This window comes from Columba livia, chromosome 15 (assembly GCF_036013475.1).
Source record: "Columba livia isolate bColLiv1 breed racing homer chromosome 15, bColLiv1.pat.W.v2, whole genome shotgun sequence".
Classification (NCBI taxonomy): Eukaryota; Metazoa; Chordata; class Aves; order Columbiformes; family Columbidae; genus Columba; species Columba livia.
In genome coordinates, this window is record NC_088616.1 from 11743526 (window position 1) to 11761507 (window position 17982).

At 45.1% G+C, this 17982-nt stretch overlaps 2 protein-coding genes across 2 annotated transcripts in view; both read right to left on the reverse strand.

Moving 5' to 3' along the window:
• Positions 1-292: 292 nt before the first annotated feature.
• On the reverse strand, positions 293-3603 carry LOC110360245 (uncharacterized). Its single transcript, XM_021290490.2, has 6 exons — positions 3474-3603; positions 2895-3103; positions 2369-2475; positions 1815-1927; positions 1346-1433; positions 293-793 (listed from the first exon to the last, which is right to left on the reverse strand). The coding sequence occupies exons 1-6, from the start codon at positions 3501-3503 to the stop codon at positions 693-695; spliced, it is 648 nt and encodes a 215-aa protein (XP_021146165.2). The 5' UTR covers positions 3504-3603; the 3' UTR covers positions 293-692.
• Positions 3604-5481: 1878 nt separating this feature from the next.
• The window catches only part of LOC110360243 (uncharacterized), a 29635-nt gene continuing 17134 nt past the window's right edge, over positions 5482-17982 (reverse strand). Inside the window, exons 33-53 of the mRNA XM_065030634.1 lie at positions 17813-17928; positions 17513-17671; positions 16874-17073; positions 16517-16617; positions 15938-16056; positions 15386-15553; positions 14607-14815; positions 13430-13533; positions 13209-13327; positions 12796-12963; positions 12331-12539; positions 11822-11925; positions 11286-11404; positions 11005-11163; positions 10577-10785; positions 10018-10121; positions 9270-9388; positions 8576-8749; positions 7562-7764; positions 7080-7183; positions 5482-6624 (exon numbers count right to left, since the gene is read on the reverse strand). Of these exons, the coding sequence (XP_064886706.1) occupies positions 6464-6624; positions 7080-7183; positions 7562-7764; positions 8576-8749; positions 9270-9388; positions 10018-10121; positions 10577-10785; positions 11005-11163; positions 11286-11404; positions 11822-11925; positions 12331-12539; positions 12796-12963; positions 13209-13327; positions 13430-13533; positions 14607-14815; positions 15386-15553; positions 15938-16056; positions 16517-16617; positions 16874-17073; positions 17513-17671; positions 17813-17928 (3128 nt within the window). The 3' untranslated portion in view covers positions 5482-6463. The remainder of the gene's footprint in view (positions 6625-7079; positions 7184-7561; positions 7765-8575; positions 8750-9269; positions 9389-10017; positions 10122-10576; positions 10786-11004; positions 11164-11285; positions 11405-11821; positions 11926-12330; positions 12540-12795; positions 12964-13208; positions 13328-13429; positions 13534-14606; positions 14816-15385; positions 15554-15937; positions 16057-16516; positions 16618-16873; positions 17074-17512; positions 17672-17812; positions 17929-17982) is intronic.

The following is a 17982-nucleotide window of genomic DNA, read 5'->3' on the forward strand; positions in this document are numbered from 1 at the left end:
GATTTAAAGCTGTAAATCGTCCCTGAACAGCTTGGCTGTGTCCGTGCAAATGTGTGGTGTGTGGGGTGTTAGAGAGACCAAGCTCAGTGTGATAAATGATTAATTCTTTGAAGAAAACAATTTTATTTATACGAGAAGCAGTGGAGAAAGTGGTGTAACAATTTTTCAAGGTTGCTTGTTGAGAACTTGGCATCTCCTTGATTGCAGACCCTGCTGGAGATTTTGCTCTGTCAGTGGCCTTGCAAGGAAAGCTTTGCAGATCTGGGCTTCTACAGAATGCAACGTGATACACATTAACAGGAGCTTTATTAACAAAAAACTAGCTTTGCACTGTTTGTAGAAGCACCCTGAGGTACCTAGATGGAAGGTGCTAAGTGCCTGTGATGTTAATGAGCAGAGCTGTGGGCAGAATGCAAAGAGAAACTGGAAGTGTCAGGGGCCTGATCCTCAGAGCATTGTTGAGTTTTGTCCTTGCAGCTTCAAAAGCTCTGGTTAAGGTGTGGAGATGGGGCTCTAGACAATGTACTTACCAACAAATGCACCAGATTCTGCAGATTTCTGTAGGTCTTTAACATCCTGCAGTTGCACCTCTAGATTATTAAGAAGCAACAAGCTCTGAAGAAAGTAAACACCCTTGTTGATTGATGAGTCTCTGTGCTAGAATACCTCATTATTAGGAGGAGGATATCATCTTACGAAAAAGTTTTTAGTAGCCAGAGGAGGAAAACACAGTAAAAAATCCAAAATGTGTGATTTTTAATATATGTTGTTGCTCTTCCGGTTACAGGAGGTGCTGAAATAAATATAAAGGCACCTGATCAGTTCTGACTGCACAGGGATGGTCCACAGAGACAATGATCTGTTCTGGGCTCTGCAATAACCATTCCACCTCCTGATGACTTTCCCATCTGCCCATTTGGGAATGTTTTACTAGTGTAGACTACCAGGGGAAGGAGCGAAAGTCATCTGCGAAGTTGGTTATAATTAAATTATGCAAAACACTGGGGAACACGCGGTGTGTGACAGTCCTGCTCCTTCACGGTGAACCCAGTGTGACTTCCCAGTTGAACCTGTGTGTGATATTCAGTGTGGTGATGCTGAGCTTACAGCCAAGCATATGCCAGCAGATCCCACTGCAAAATTGGGAACATCCTTTCTTTCATGTTCTAAGTTATTATTTTCTGTACAGTGAGAGAGAATCTGCCATCAGGCAGGCAAGGAATAACCTTTTTGTGTACTTTTGCTCTGCAGGTACAAGCCTTTTGGAATTTTTTGGCATTCTAGGCATATATAAGGGTGTCAGAACTAGGGAAAACTCGATGGTAATTCCTAAGTGCTCTCTCACCTGCTGATGGCTCTTGTGAAGATCCTGCTTCAAGATGAAACCCAAAATGAGGTCCCAGCAAGTCTTTCAGGCCCTGAGCACTTAGTTCCTATACAGGGAAAATAATAATACAGTAATTAGGCGTGTTCATACGAAATTATGTGGAGTTGCTCATTCAGTAGTTACATAATAGAGACTTTTAAGCTGATCAGCACCACTTGGGTTGTGTTCATTCTGCACAGAAATGGTGGTGTCTCCAAGGCAGGGTGAGCAACAGAGTTTAATTTTAATGTGTGTTATGTTCACTTCTTCTGGATTAAGGCCTATGAATGTATTAGTGACCCTGATGCGGTAGCTGGAGGCAAATTTTTTGACTTCTTGGGCCTTTGTGTGGGAAATTTTAATCCCCCTGAAGCCCAGTGCGACACATTGTTACCAAGAACGAGCTGTGGCATTGCCAGTCACCCTGTACAGACATTCAGCTCAGTACCTTAAATTTAGCATTGAAACGAATGAGATCTTGCATGGAGGATTGTTCTATGAATTTCCCCAGGTTTATGTCAATCCAGTTTCTCATTCCTCTTTGGGTGTCACAGGCAATCCCTAGAAAAAGGAAAAAAACCTACAGGTCTATTGACAAGGCAGCGTTACAAAGTAGGACAACATATGTCCTTTCAGGGCAGCGATGATGCTAATGAAAGGCACAGAAATTGGACAGCATTCCCATGGGCATTGACTCTTAGATTATTTGTTGAATTAAGAGATGTATCAGAGCCAGTTCTAACTCTGGGAAATATCCCCATGTGTATAGGCAGGACCCCTAGACAGGACCAGCTCCAAAGAGACTTTACATCAAGTCTGGACCTGCTCTGTTCCTGCTCAGTGAAGTTGGTTCCAGCCATGTGCACACCTGAGTGAAGGTGAGATTCATTATTTTACATGATAAGGACTATATCATGACAGGTATTTTGTAGCCTAGAAACAAGCTCTGTGATTACTCTCTATCCTTTGGTCTTTAGAATTATTCTTCTTTAGTGCACTCACCTGTAGGATGTGATTGTTGGCTCAGGTAGGTTTTAATGTAGCTGTTATATATGTCCATTTTGTTGGAAGGTGAAAGGGACTCATAACTCATGTTGAATCCTTTGACTCTGGGAAATAAGAGAGAATATTTTCAGAAAGGAACTGCATTTGTTTGGAGTTTTAAGGAAGCTGACCCGCTGTTTCCAGCCTTCTGGGTGGTGCCTAAGGCTGTCACATCTCTTAATTGGACCTCACAGAAGATACTCATTAATAGTTCCGTTTATATGAATAGAAAAATGTTTTAGAATGTGTGGGACTTGCTCACAACTTTCCAACAGTGACAAGCAAATCAAGTGCCCTGGAAGATCTCTGCGCAGTTCCTGCTTTGTGGTTCGGTGTTTGGTTTCAGCTAATGAACAGGACAGTGAGGGAGTCAGAGCTCAGCCCTTCCATCTTAGAAATTCAAAATGCAGAGCTCTCAGCTGAAACACTGGCTCTTAACTGCAGAGCTGTCATGGTAACACACATTGAGTCACGGTAAACTCACGTGGCTTGATAGGAAGCACATGAGACGTTGGTTCCCAGCCATGCCAGGTGGGTTTTGTTCAGACTGGGCAGCAATAAGGGCAGCTGCTGCTGGAACCAGCCTGCCCAGCGCTGGCTGGAGAAGTGCTGGAGTTCTGGTCTCAGCTTTAGCAGCACCATCTTCAGTATTGCGTCTCTAACAAGTGGGCTGGGCAAGGAGCTCAGATTTACCTGTGGTATAAAGAAGAGCAGAACCATCAATGGGGCTTGAGGTTTGGGATAAGCATTTAAGTCAGAAAAGGCTATTGAGGGAACTTCTGCAGTGTTATCCAAACAAAATTAAATATTTTAGTTGCCTGTCCATATCCAGGCTTTAAGTCTATTTTCTTGGTTGCCCCTTGCTGAGATCTCTTATAAGGTTGTAAATATTTACGCCAGCTTCTCTCTGTGCCTTTCAGCTCTGTTACGTGTGGGTGGCTGCCGTGATGTGCAGAGTGCAATGTGATTTGTGCAGTGAAGGCAATTAATTAATCATGGCACAGACTGTCCCCCAGTGCAGTGACGTGGGAACTGGAGATACCTGGAATTTGTTAGGACTGACCTGGCGAGCACATGCGTTAAACTGGCTCATGTATCTGTCTATGGTGTTATAGGATCCGCATTCGAGTATTGCCAGGATTGAGAGTGTGTCTTCCAGGCTGGTCAGTGTTGAGTTAACAGTCAGCTGTGCCATCTCCTCTGGGGTATTGAGATCGGGAACTTTAAACTAAGAAGAAACACACGTAAAAGAGTTGTCCAAGGGTGATATTTGCTATTATGTCAAGGCTGTGGCTCACAAGTGGCTCTAAAGCAAAGTTCTCTAGCAGACAGCAAGGGAGAGAGAATGTTTTTCTGGTACCACAGATGTTTGTGGGCAGTATTCTTTGAGAAGGAGACAAAAAGCAGGTTATGCCTGGGCAGATCCATGTTTTCCTATGGACCAGTAAGGTGGGAACAGTCTGGTGCCAGGTCTGTTGGGAGGATGAGAGTGAAAAACTCTTCAGTTTTGTGTGAAGAGCCTTTGGGGAGAATGTCAGGTGTCCCCCTGGAAATGGGCTGTCATGTGTCAGCAGAAGTTCCTTGCCTGTGAAGTGTTCAGTGAGTTAATTAGTTTTAGTCTGTACCTCCTAAGTTTAAGGAGAATTTGATAAAACTGCCTGAGAACCTGTGGCTGGTTCACACTTCCTGATTTGAGATCTGCCAAGGAATGTTCTTTTGAATCTTCAGCTTCCCCTGTCTCCTGTCCACAGCATCCATCTGCAATAGCCCTTTCTCTTCCACCTCACCACTTCCATTGCCTTTTTCCTCCCACTTTTCCCTGCTCTGTCTTGGCCATTTCCTAACTGTGCTCTTTTCCATGCTAATCCCTTTGGCAGGGATGACTTGGCTGAGACTGTTCACAGGACATTACCTACTCCAGTTATTAAGACCCTAAATAAAACTGCCAAATAATGATTACCAGGTTAAAGGGCTTCAGGTAAGGCTGGCATGTAATTAGTGCTTAGCTCAATTGTTTGTAAAATTGAATGTGTGCTGAGACTGTGTCCTTCTCTCCACCTGTTGTACTAGGCAGTAGGTTTTTGTTCCAGGGATTCCGACCCCTTGTGTTAGCCCTGACAGGACTGTCTGCTCTCTGGGAATTTAAATAAAAAGCAACAGGAAGCTGAGCTGTGTAATGCGATGTAAATGCAATATCTTCTTTAGCAATGTAAAGATGTGGGTCATGGCCAGACCAAATATGTGTGTGCCCTTGTCTACCCAGTTAAAAGGCAACCTTGTTCTGTAAAAGTGGTGTTGAAGTAACATTACTCCTCATATAGAACTGTTTATTTTGCTGAAGAGGGGAAAGGGTGCTTTTTTTTCTAGCTGCTCTGAAAGAGTCACAGGTAGAGCCTTTCAGCGTTGTATTTGAGAGCAAAGCGGCCATTGCTAAAAAGTTAGAGAGTGCACCATGCCGAGGAGGTGAGATGAATCGGGGCTTTCCCCAAACCCTGAGGGGCTTTCAGATCAGTGTATGCTCAGAGAGAGAGGTCACTTTCCGTGCTGAAAAGGAAGGATTTTTAAAGGGGCAGGGAGCTTGCGAAGCACAGGGAAAGTCTGCAAGACAGTGAACACCAGCATTTCTCCTTCCAGAGCTTCAGCTGCAGAAGGAGTGGGAGTGTTGGATTGATCTGGGGTGTAAATGGGAAATGGCAGCTCAGAGGAGTGTTCAAGATTCTGCCGGATATTTGGTACAGAACAGTATGTTTATCTTTGGACTTAGCTGCAAGTAAATAGGGGAGTTGTTGAGAAGTTTGATAGTGGTGGTATTTAAGATTTAAGTGTTAGAATAGTGTTCTCTTTGTTGCTATAACTCCCTTACAAAAGCTCAGTGTGTCTGCCTGGCATACGGCTGTGGGCTGTGCTTCCACTGTCTCTGTAGGGAGTTAGCAAACTGGTTCATGTTTGGGGATTACAGACTGTTTTGTTTAGTTCAACCAGTAGCAACTAGTGTATTTGTACCACTACCTCCTGAATTAGTTAAGTACCATCAACAGGGTTGTCAGGAACAAGATGAAGCAGACCAGGTGGGTTGTTCAACGTGATTTTTATTGATGATTGGATAGGTAGTGTCACATGAATTCTTTAAACAAAATCAGCATTGTAATAAATAGTAGCACTGGCTTACAGAGTGTATGAAGTTAAAACATTGTCTTAAGACATGTTTTACAGCTGTGCAGGACTTTTTTTTAGATCATCATATGAAGAGAAAATCTTTGGTTTTCACGTGAAAGCAAAATTGTTGGATTTTCAAGTTGTACTTATTTCATTAGTGCAATGGCTGTCTTTGCTGTGAAACCAATATTCTAGTAACATTTAGGTACATACATCCCAATCAAATATTAGTTTAGCAGGATTCAGTTCCTGTTGGTCTTGCTGCTGTTGCCCTTTGTGACATCTTAATGCTTTTTTACATTGTTGTAGTTACAGCTTGGCACCATAATACAGGCAGCTTGAAAGATTCATTTACTGTGTCTTCAGGGTGTGCAACCCATTGCTACTGATTAGACTAAACTCAGAGTACTAGAATGTATCTGTTGTTTTAGCAGACCTGAGCAAATAACTTGTAGTATTTTTGAAGACAAAAGTGTAATTTGAAGAATCATTGGAGTTATTAGGAAAGGTAATACCCACATGAGCAATTTTCCTGTGATCTTTAAGCCAGTTTGATTTTAAAGATGATTTAAAAGAAGTTCCCCTCGCCACTTGCAGCGGAATATGCCTCTATATTTCAGACGCATTCCAGGCTCTTAGCATTGGTTCTGATAATCAGCATTAACAATTAGTATCATTGATCAAAGAGAGACTGTGAAGAGAGAAGCAAACAGCTGGCAGGTGTATTTCAACCCCTGATGCTGCACGTGGGTCATATCTGATAATCTCTCCCATATAACCCCAAGCTGATTCCTGCTGTAAGAGATGCAGCAACCGTGTGAGGAATCACCTGCATCTTGCCCTTACTGATTATTATAAATGCAAAGCCCAGGAGGCTGTTTTGTTTGGAAACCAGTGCTAATTTTTCTGTTGTGCAGTGCACAGACTTGTAAAACTTACTCCGACAATGTCTGGGTAAAAGGGTTGAAGGTCACTTAGTTTAGCTACTGAACAGATCTCCCCCAGATTCTTCTGTAACCAGTCTTTGGTCCCACTTGTTCCATCCTGGCATGCGGATCCTGTAACCAAAATAGATCTGAGGAGTTAAAAGCCACAATGTATACTGGAGAAGGCATCTAGGCATTCTTCATGTGACTGATTAAATATCAGCTAACATGGCTCATCTTCTTCCCATTGCAGCTGCAGGGGCTGATCTTCTGCACTCTGATTCACTCCCAGACTGGGGAAATGGTTACACCAAATGCAAGTCCTATTTCTCTGCCTGTATCCTATTCATTCTGTACCATCCCTCCTTACACCAGTGTTCCTTGTAGCTTCCCAAGCACAATATTGAATTGCCCTTTTTCATAGAGTTGTGAACTTCCTGGGTTTGTAATGAATAGCAGAAGTGACTGAATCTCCGTGTTGGAAAGATGTATGATTGTTAGGCATAAAAATCTGAAATGTTTGGAATACGGAAGATGCTTCATACAAATACTAGTGCTTCACTGGGAACTTCTGTGTGGCACCTTACCTGAGTCTGTGAACTGGGCTGTCAAATAGGCCTTTTGAAATGCATATATATCGTGTTTCTTCCTTGCTGACAAAGCTGGGTAGATGCCATCAATTGCTGCAATGCTGGGGAACAACCCAAATAACACATTATTTCCATGAGATGTGTAGTGGGATGAAGAGGACTTCTTAATGCTGATAAACCAAAGGTGGCAAGTTTTGGTAGCTGGCTTGTCATATATGGGTAATCAGTTTTGTTTTCTGCTGGGCAACTTGATTTATGGTGTGCTTGAGAATAAGGATTAATATTTGGTGTCTGTTTACAAGAAATTTCCCCCTTTACAGCAGACTCACCAACTGATTTTGGTTATACCAAATGACAAACGTGAAGGTATAATGCAGCTCTTGCCTGATCAATAACTAGTGATGCATGATCAATAACTCGTGATGCAAGAGCGACTGCCCTTGTAGCAACATGAAGCTGAAGCGGCTGCAGGTACTTACAGCGCCTGGTAGTGCGGGCAGGGTGTCCTGCGCGGCAGCAGCTCCAGCACCGTCGCGTTCACCTGCGGGAGCAGAACGCGCAGTCTCTGCAGCCACATGGACGTGTCTTCCAGGGACATGTCGGGGATTTGTGGGAAGATGATCTTGGCCGACATCATTAGCATCGCTTCTCGAGCTTTAGCACTTCCCAGGACATGAGGGCTCTGAGGAAGGAGGATGAAATTGAAGCAGGTAGTGAGCAGAGCTGTTAGAAAGCCTTCAATATTGAAGCTAAGCAGAAAAAGTGATAAAGAGAAAACTGGCAAAGTACCCACTGTTGCTTGTCTTTGCTCTCTCCTCCCCTTCCTTCCTCTCTGTTTAACAATAAATATTGGAAATCTGACCTGACTGTGGCCTTGTTGGGGAGTTGACCTTGGCAATTCGGGTTTTCTTTTGTCAGCAGAGTTGGACAGAAAAACAAGCCAGGTGCTTGAATTTCCTTTCCCTTACACTCCCACACGGTTTTTGTTGTAGTGGTTGGCAGGGTGATCACGCTGTGTCTGAGGCCAGCCTGGGGCACGCTCAGGATTCTCAGCTCAGGGTTCATTTGTTGTATGAACAGCCTCAACCCAGTAGGACCAGGGCAAGCAGCAGAGTCTCTCTCTTGCTTGCTCACACAAATGTTTTAATGGATGTTAACAATTTTAGGGGGCTGGTTTGGAACCTTTCTAAGTCACTAGACTACCACAGATGCGTGGTAGAGAAACCCTTGCTGTTTACATCCCAGCTCTAGGTTGGAGTGGTGGGTTTCTCTGAGGAAGAACCTTTTATACTGTTCTGTGCACAGAAGTTAAACCAGAGTAAGGGCTGGACAGAGATCAAGATCATACTGAAGCAGGAGGAACTCCTTTTAGGCTTATCTTCCTCATTTACTTTATGTCTGGCCATGAAAATCCCTGAGCTGCAAGTCTGAAAGTTCTCTGACCTGTTCTGCTTCCCCAGGGCTTGTTTGTCACAGACACTTGTGTTCCTCACCTTTAGGACAAGAGCATTGAAGTCCTTTAGGAAGGCACTGAGGTACTGGAGCGGCTCTTTCTTGTCCCCAATGACCTTCAGGACCTCCTGGATAGCTGAGGGGCTGTAGATGGTTTTGCTCTGAGCAGTCAGCTGGGCCAGGGCCTCGGCTGAGAAAAGGTCGAGGGAGTCGTGCTGGAGAAGACAGAGCACAGGGTGAGGCCTGGAGACCAAGCCCCAGCAGTCTTCTGTGCATCTGTCCCAACTGAGCCTTGACGTATGAGGAACATCAACTTCTGTCTGGACATGATTTCAGACAATGAGCAGTGCAGTGTTTACTGGGATTAAATTTAATAATAGCTGCTCTCTGCTGCTAGACAGGTGATTTGTGAGAATGTTCTCAGCAGACCATTTATAATTTAATATACGCTCTTCATGTGTCATACCAGCCACTGCTGTTTGGAGCTTGTCATTGAAATCCGTGTCTTCCTATGGAATTTATATTCTCTTGATGTGATGTTGTCTCCTAGAGGCAGTGTTTTGACACTGTTTTAGCATTAAAACTTAACAAGAATAAACTTAATGAAAAAAAAATAGGACCACATAGGAGAAAGTGCGCAACACAAATAACAAGCTAATCCTGTTGAACTCTGTTCCTGTCAGCTTCTTTCATGGCTAAGAATAAAATGCCAGATATTTAATATCTAGTCCTTACCCCATGGAAGTTGCGCTTCAGTGTTGCAAAATCCGAGTATGATCCAAAGGCAGCGAATAAACCAAAATACCGCAGCAACCATTCCCTGTCCGCTGCAGCGCCCTGTGTGCAGGCAGAGCCTACAAAAGGAAAGGCAGAGCTCAGAAGATGCGTAATTTCTTTCACTGCATCACTGAGTCGTGCCATACTGTGAGTTGCCATTAGCAGTGAAATATATATTATAGTTCATGTTACGAGCTTTCTGTGAGATCCAGTTGCAATCAGACAGGGGGTGGGGGAATCCTGGAGCCTTTGAGCACATTGGGGTTGCCAGATTCCTGCAACACCAGCATGCTCCAGTCTCATTCTTGATACAGCTGCTGCTTTTTCACCTCAGCTCTCTGTGCTGAGAGAAGTTTCAGTCCCCAGAGAGGAGAGTGGTACCTTTCTGAGACCACTGCGAGCCGAAGGGCTGAGCGGCCGTCTGAGGAGTGATCTCCATTAGGAATTAGCAGGAGATTCAGCACATTTATCCCCCAGGGAAGCAGCTTATCCAAAGGCAGAGACAATTCTCTGTCTACCAGCTTCAGGGGACCCTGAGGACCTAGCATTGGTTAGGCATTGAATTGTCAGGTTGCTAAAATGATAAAATTACTCTTTCCCACAGAAAGAACAGGTCTGCATGTCACCTGAAGTCAAGAACATTTATGAGGTGTCTGAATCTTTTCACCTGCGTACCTGGAGACAAACAGGCCCAGACATTTGTTACCTGAGTTCTGCAGCTGGAAGTGAAGAACTCTCTTGATGAAGGAGTAGATGTGCTCTGGATTCTCATAGGGCCCTTGGGCTTCATGTTCATTCAGGATCTTCACTCTGCAGGACAAGGACAGTCAGGGTAAGCCAGCCACAACCAAATAATGCACAGCCACTGGGACAGGACCTGCAGAGCTCTCTGACAGTGAGCAGAGAGGTGTTAGGGCTGTATTCAGGGGATGTTTCCACTCCATGGTGGGGAACAGACTCATCCATCAGAGTGTGACCAAATCTGCTTCTTCAGGGGATTAGGCTACTTGGTTGGTTTTATGTGGGTTTGCAGGTGTATGGGAGTGAAAGAGAATCTCTGAGAGTCTTCTATTTGTGGCCTGAAATGTGAAACTGCGGTGGTAGCTGAGTAAGATCATATGATATTCGCCAGATGAGAATCTCAGGTTTGGCACTGTTTTTTTTGGGATAGTGGAAGCTGCTCTCCCTGCCCAGTGGTTGGGCTCCCATCTTTACAGGCAAAGAGAGAAGACGAGTGTCACTGAAGTAATGCACTTGATACCTACATGGCTGCAAGAGAGTCACATGTCATGTCACTGGGTAAGAAGCCGAGATTTTGTGCGTTGAGGCCGCTGAGGAAGAGGCTGAGCCTTCTCCCAAACCAGGCAATGTAGTCCTCAGTTGAGAAGAGCTCAAATACTGTGCCTAAGTGACAGAAGATCTGCCCCAGGATGAATCGTCTCACGTCACTGTGAGGAAGCTGAGATAGATGATGCTTCAACCAAAAGAAAAAGACATCATTGAAAATGTGCATTTGAGTTAATATTAGGGGCAGGACTGGTAGAAATGGGTCAAGCTGAGAACCAAGAAGTTATCCTCCAGGTTGGGACCCAGACTATTTCCTACACCTGGAACCCCATCTCCCACATTAGTATGCAGTTCGTGTTTAAACGGTTTTATTCCAGCCTCTTGAATACGGAGGTGAAGTTGGTACCTGCTTTGCAGCCGCATTGAATGCGTCCATGAAATCCCCGAGGTTGTGAGAGCTCAGGGAGCTGAAGACCTTGCCTGCTTTGTCCACATCCCGCAGGACATCGCTGGCCAGTGTGTAAGTTGCCAGCTGCCTGGGGCTGAGTCCGGCCACAGCATCGATCTGTGAAAACAAACGTTAAAATCACTGGCTTTGCCTCATGGCAACAAGTACTTTCTACCCGTGAAAGGCTGTCAGGACGGATTTGGGGCTTGTGCTGGGTTCTGTCTTGCAGAGTCACTTACGGAGCTGAAATCCGCGTTCATGTCGGTCAGGTCTTCATATGTAGCCAGGGAGCTGAAGGAGCCCAGGTTTGTTTGTAGCCATCCCAAGCTTCCTCTGGTGTTCTCAACGCACGGGCCGCCTTTTAAACAAAGCATAATTCAAGGGTGATACAACCAGCTGTTCAGTCCTGTGGTTCTTCTGTGGGAACAGTATGACTGTGCTGATACAGGAGAATGTTAAATAGGGGAGATTCTTGGATGTTGTGGCAATGGCAGCTGGAATGGTACCAGTGATAGTCCAGTTCTCAGATGGTGAGGGGTAGTCACTGACACTTGTCCTGACTCAGGGAGGAACACAGCTACTCTTTCAGACACTTTTGTTCTCCTTTTCTCCTTGCTATAGAGCAAAAAGCAGATGACATCTTCCAGTTTTAGCTGGATTGTCTTTTTTATGGGTAAATGGCCAGCATCCTGTAATTTTGTGAGTGTGTTACTGCTTCTGACAGAGACACAGGGAAGTTCAAGGAGAAAGAGAGTGCAGGGCACCTTCAGCGTACCTCCTTGAGAAGCCTTCGCAGACAGGTAGCTCTTTGCAAAGCTGTAAACATCCTGGCAGCTCGCAGGGGACATCTGCTGAAAGCTGCCGTCTAAGCCGCTCATTCTATGGGAGAGAGGAAAGCAGGTTTGTTATAGCAGGAAAGCCTTGGCTTTGGTGACTGAACTCACCACAAGTTTGCACACGAGAACTCTGCAGTCTACAGCGTTTTTTTCTCAGTGGTAACCAAACTTCTTTCTTCAGATTAATTTGCATTGTAATTATTATTTATGCGAAATCTGTAGTTGGATAGAGATGACACAGCACTGTTCAGAAACTGGAGCTGAGAGAGAGTGAAGCTGTTGGGGGTGAAAACAGAAGGAAGGCTAAATCTGGGATTTTAAGAGCTGCAATATAATTTTGTTTCTGTATTTAGACAGGATCAAGCAGGTTGATGGGAATTCTCTTGCTTTGTGCAAAAGCTGAAGTGAAAGTAAAAGCTGAAGTGAATGCAGGCAATGAAGTACTCACATAATTTGGTATATGCTACAAGGTATGTTCCTTGGGATAGCTGCAAGGGCAGAGGCATTTATGCTGCCCAGCCATAAACTGAGCTTGTTCTGGAACCAGTCCTTGTACTGGGCGATGCTAAAAGTAGGGAATTGGCCTTGGAGTTTGTGAAAGATGGCACTGAACATGGCATCTCGAACTTGCACGTTTGCCAGGGATGTTATGCCTTGCTGCAAAACAAAGCAAGAACACAGATCAGCTGTGAGCAGAAACTGTTTCTCAGTTCTTGCTGTGGCAAGAATATGGGTGTGTGTGTAATAAAGCATTTGACAGGGGAACCAGCTCTGGGAAGATATTCTCTAGGTCCATATGGGCTGAAGCCTGGTAGTTTCTGCAAGATGCTGTTCTCGCAGTTCTCTGTACTAAAACAACATTCCTGTGAGCAGGCATTTCCCAGCAAATCCAGAGCATGGGGCTGTATCTTACCTGAGAAGCTCTGGCCACAAACTCAGCGACAAACGCAGAGATGTCCAGAGCTGGCTTGCTTTCCAGGGAGACCAGGAGGGTTTCAACCATGCTGGGGTCATCCAGGATGCCGGAGTCAAAAAATACATGGGCGAGCTGGGTAGCGGTGAGATTGTCCCTTATGCTGAACTGCAAAACCAATGGGATGTGATCAGAGGGAAATGTTGCTGACAAGCAGAGACCTAAGCCAGAGAGCTGGCTGGATTCCCCGCGCTGGGAAGAAGAGCTCTGCTGTGGCTGAGTGATGTCCATTTACCGGATGAGATCATTTAGGAGTGTGCTCAGCCTCGTGCATGCATGGAGCTGGAGCAGAGCAGGTTGTTAAACCTGAGCAAAAGCAAAGCTCTCAGGTTTGAGTCAGAAAACAAACTAACCCCACTGAAATGTGTCATTAATCGGGTGAAATCTTCATAACGAGCATTGGCTGCAAATGCCCCCAAGTTCTTTTGCAGCCACTCCAGACTTGTTTCCTGGCCCAAAGCACATGCGGAACCTGCAGCACAGGAGAACAAGAGAGTGTCACTTGCCTTCCCTCGCGGTTTGCCAGAATGCGCAGGAACGTTGGAAACCTATTTTAGATTTTGGCTCAAGTTACCTGTGGTGGTGTGTTGGCTTTCAAGGAAGGTCAGCAAAGCGCTGGAGATGTCTTGCTGATTCACGGGCAACAGGGCCGTGTACACCTGGCTCAAGGAGGACACGCTGTGGAGGGAAATCACATGGAAAAGATTTAATTCCTGCTGTCCAGCTGGTGCCATGATGCTATAGAAGGGAGAGATGTTACTCCAGCTTGAATAATTTCACAAAATGAAAGAGGGGAAGAGAAAGGGAAAGCTTTCTCATTATGAAATGGCATGTTGCTTCACTTCTTCGTGGCTGTGATCTGTATGTGAAAGACAGGACCGCCAAGGGCGTTTGAGAGATCTGTGCCGTGGGGCAGGATTAGCACTGTGCAGGTGTTTGTCTTGGCTGTTGTCAGAAATCCTTAGAGACTGTGGTAGTACAGCCTCCCCTAGTGATCCCTGTGTGTGCTTCCTTGATGTTAACCCCCTGAACGGCTCATGGATGGGTAATTAGCCTCAGTCCCTGTGTTGCCAGATTAATTTCAGAGTATTTCCTGAGTAGCCAATGTGAACTGCTAGATCTGAACCATTTGCTATAGATACCCAAGTCCTGTACATATGCAAAAAGCAGAGCTGGGCCATGCCAGCCCCTGAGAATACTGTTGTGCCAGAAAAGGCAAATTCAGGACCAGATTGGGAATGTCTGTTCTGGGCCCAGCCCTGCTGCTTGTTTTCCTGCATCTTTCCTGGGTCCGAGCAGGGTGTTGTTGGCACCGTGGTCTGCCCTGCTCTGCGTGGCCCAGACGTGACTGTCTGTGCCATTTCCTTCCAGTGCTGCCCTTTGGAGTTTATTTCTCCGCTTAATCTGTTTTATTAGACAGGATATTTCCTCTCATCTCTTTCTGATATTTTTTTCATCTTACTGCACTCAGTTGCACTGTTCTACAAGCAGGTAAAATCTATTTAATAGAAATTATAATTGACTTTGTGCTGTATGAGCAAATGTTTTTTTACTTGCATTTGCACAGTTTTACTCAGAGGGAAGATCTGGCCCTGGCTATTTTGTTTGCCTGATGGAGCATTTCTGTATATTATGTTGTCTTGCTCAACGTTTTTAGCACAGTTGTGCCACAACAATTCCTTCCTCTTTCCTCACAATCCCCCTTTTTTACTTCACATACAGTAAAGAGGACACTTCCCTTGTGTACTTACAGAACTTGGAAACTGTCACAACCAGAGATGTGGGACAGGAAGAGTTTGGTGTCTTCCTTGCCAGCACTTGGCAGTAGCAGAGAAAGTCTTGCAAGCAAACGAGTCCATTCAGCAGGACCGAAAGCTGGGAATTCTCCCTCAATGTCTCCTGTGAACTGGGTGAGCATCTTCTTCCTCACATCCTTATTATTAATGGTGGTTATTCCCAGCTGGAAGAGAGAGGTCATGAGCATCAGGGAAAAGGCAGGATTAAAATGGGACCTAAGTGCAAAGCCTCAAGGAATAGCATTGTAGAAAACAACTCTGAGCGAGTCCCAGAGAAGGGAAGGTGCATCTTAGGGGTGTCCTGTGAAGCTGCCCTGCAGGCAGCCAACACCAAGGGACAGCTGGCAGTGTCAGCAGTGTCCCTGATGGCACAGGGATGCTCTGCCATGCCGGGCTCCCTGAGAGTGCTGTCTGCAGGCTGACCATTCAAGCACAGGTGAGACATGGCTGTGAGGATCAGCTGCCTCCACTGAACCGCAGATCATGAGGTTCAGTAGTTCTGCTTGTGCAACCTCTGTGTTTCCACGAGCACTGGAGTGTCACACAGCTGTTCAGTCCTGGGCACTGGCGTTGGAATACTTTGGGCCAGGTTTTACACCATATGCTTTGTTGCAGTGATTCAGACTCTGAGACCAAAGCTTAGAAACCATTTTTGAGATTGTCTTTAAGATTCTGGGTAGCTGAAGTCCAAACTGCAAGGGTTTACACTGGACTTAGAGTGTTAGCACCCCTACCTGGGCTGCCTCTCTGTTGAACTGGTCTAAATACTGATAGATTTCCTCTGATGGTTTCTTGTGCAGTTTTGCAAGGATTGGACACATCTCCTCTTCCTCATTAATGGCACCAGCTGAAAGTGTCAGGGATGCTAGTTGTGGTGGGGATAACTTGTCCAAGACATCTACCTGTGGAAAGGGGCACAAAGCAGACGACAACCTTTTTAATCACCTGATAGTGATCTGTAAATGCCACTGTTCCCACAAAGACTCGGGACAAATCTGCAGGGCTGGAATTTCAACAGGACTTGTCCTTTTTCCATCAGGATGTGTAGTGTCCCATCTCCTGTGGCCCTGCAAGTGCCACTAGGCAGTGAAAAGCAGTAAAAATGTTTGTGATAATTGAACATTAACGCCAGAGTATTTTTTAACAAAAATGTTTGTCCCATGCTGTGTGGAATGTAAAGGCGTTACAAACGCTTTGCAAACCCTGGCAGGGTAGCATGTTTCATGGTAGAACACCACCACATTCTCATGGTGAATGGTAGTGAAAAATAAACTAAAAATACTTACTCCAACAAAGTGTTTGTTCCAAGTGATCAAGTCCTGATACTCAGCATATTTGCTAAAGTTTCCAAGATTTACTTCCAGCCAGTTCTGAGTGCTTTGGGTTGCGCTGCCGCATGCAACACCTGGAAAAATAACGACACTGGGAATGCTGGGGACTGTGTAGTGCTGCCTGACATTCTGACTGGGAACCCCAAACACTAGAAAATTCCATTAAACCTTTGCAGATAGTAGAATAACTTCACATTTGTATGAGAGAGACCATAATCTTCATTATTAGTTCATAACATTTTTTTGTGCTGTAGTCTAAATTTGGACTTTTTATCTTTAACAGTGTTGGGCAACCTGATGTAGCTGGCAATGGTTAAACGTACTAGCCAGCCATCCAAAATACTGGAGGAGCTGTGAGAATCCATCAATAAGAGGAAAAGGCCATAGTGTTGGAGCAACAATGTAAGTATTTCCTTTCTTTCCCTTTCTTGTCATCAAGAGCATCTCAGACGTTCCTACAGGAATCTCTGCTGCTTCTCAAGCTGGAAAGCTTTCAAAGGACATCCCCAAATTAAGATTTTTTTATGCCATTACCTGATTTCACTTTTAATGTCAAGAAGGTTTTACAGAATCCAAAAACGTGGGGAATATTTTCTGTGGGGATGTCAGCATAGATTTTGTTGAAACCCTTCAACCTGCAGAAGGGAATGTCAGGATGGTCATGGGAAGTAATTTTAATTTTCCAACAACAAAAACTTTTCCATTAGAAAGAATTCAATAGCTTTCATCATTATGCATTATGGAAAGACCTTATCAGAGATGTTCTTAAGAAGTAACTGCAAAGTGTTTTCAGATCAGACTGAACATGGCCTACCTATGTGAAAATCATATACAGTGTAGGGAAATAGAAATGCTCAGTTAAGATAAATGTGTGTGGAATGGATGACTCACATTTGCTGATAGGAATCACATGAAATATTGACAGGTATCTCTGCAACAATCGTCTCATTCACGGCGTGCAGCACGTTTTGTAGAGTATCTTGAAACCAGTCAGCGAAACCACCAGCTTTCATTTGGGGAAAACCGGGAGCTATTTTACGCAAGGCCGTGCTTAGCAGGAGATAGGCAAGGTCGCTCTTCCGAAGCTCCACCTGCAATCACACGACAGCTTTTCAGTATAGTTGACGAGTAATTTATCATGCTGAGCTTTCCTCAGTACTCTTCAGGATTATTTCGTATCTCTCCCTTCATTTGCCTAGTGCTTGTTGTAGGTCTGTTTTCCTGAGCAATACTCAGCTATGCTGACCGTTCCCATTGCATCCTGCCATGGTTCATATAGACCCTTGGAGCAAGAACCGCTTGGTGTCTGGAGACCAGCGACTGCTACAGCCCCAGGCCTTACAGCACAGCTGGGCAAGAGCTCAGCTACAGCCTTGTCTCAGGTAGGTTTCCCTCTGAGGTCTGAGTGGGGCTGCAGGATGAGCCCCTCTTTTTGGGGCTGGGGTTTGACTATCAAACATCAGCGGGTGTTGATTCAAGGAGCTGCAGCACTTGGGTGCAGAAGCTTTGGAGCACAATAAGGGAAGTTACCGGTGCCACGTTGTTTAGTGTGGCAAAGAACTTGGCGAGATCTGCTGGTGTGCGGAGGTTGTCCAGGATGGGAATCACCCTTGTTTCATCAGCCAGAGCCCCTGTTTCCAGCATTAGTTGTGCCAGCTGAGCTGGTGACAGGTTTTCCAGAGCTGACATCTGAAAAGAAACACAGAAACACCTGGATATTTATAACAGGCATCAGCGGCAGTGCTGTGGCCAGAAGTTATGGATCAGCTGTATTTATGTAGAAAGGAGCTGACAACGCTCAGATGGAGCAAACTTCAGTGTGTGACCTACCCCATTGAAATTCGGGTTGAGTGAAGAGAAGTCGTGCAGAGTGGTGAAGGCACTGAAATAGCCGTAGTTGACAGCAATCCATGTGCTGCTGTTTGCGTTTGGGGAACAGGTGACACCTGAAATGCAGAAGAACCCCCAGTCAGCTGTTAGTCAGCCTGGAAACACAAATC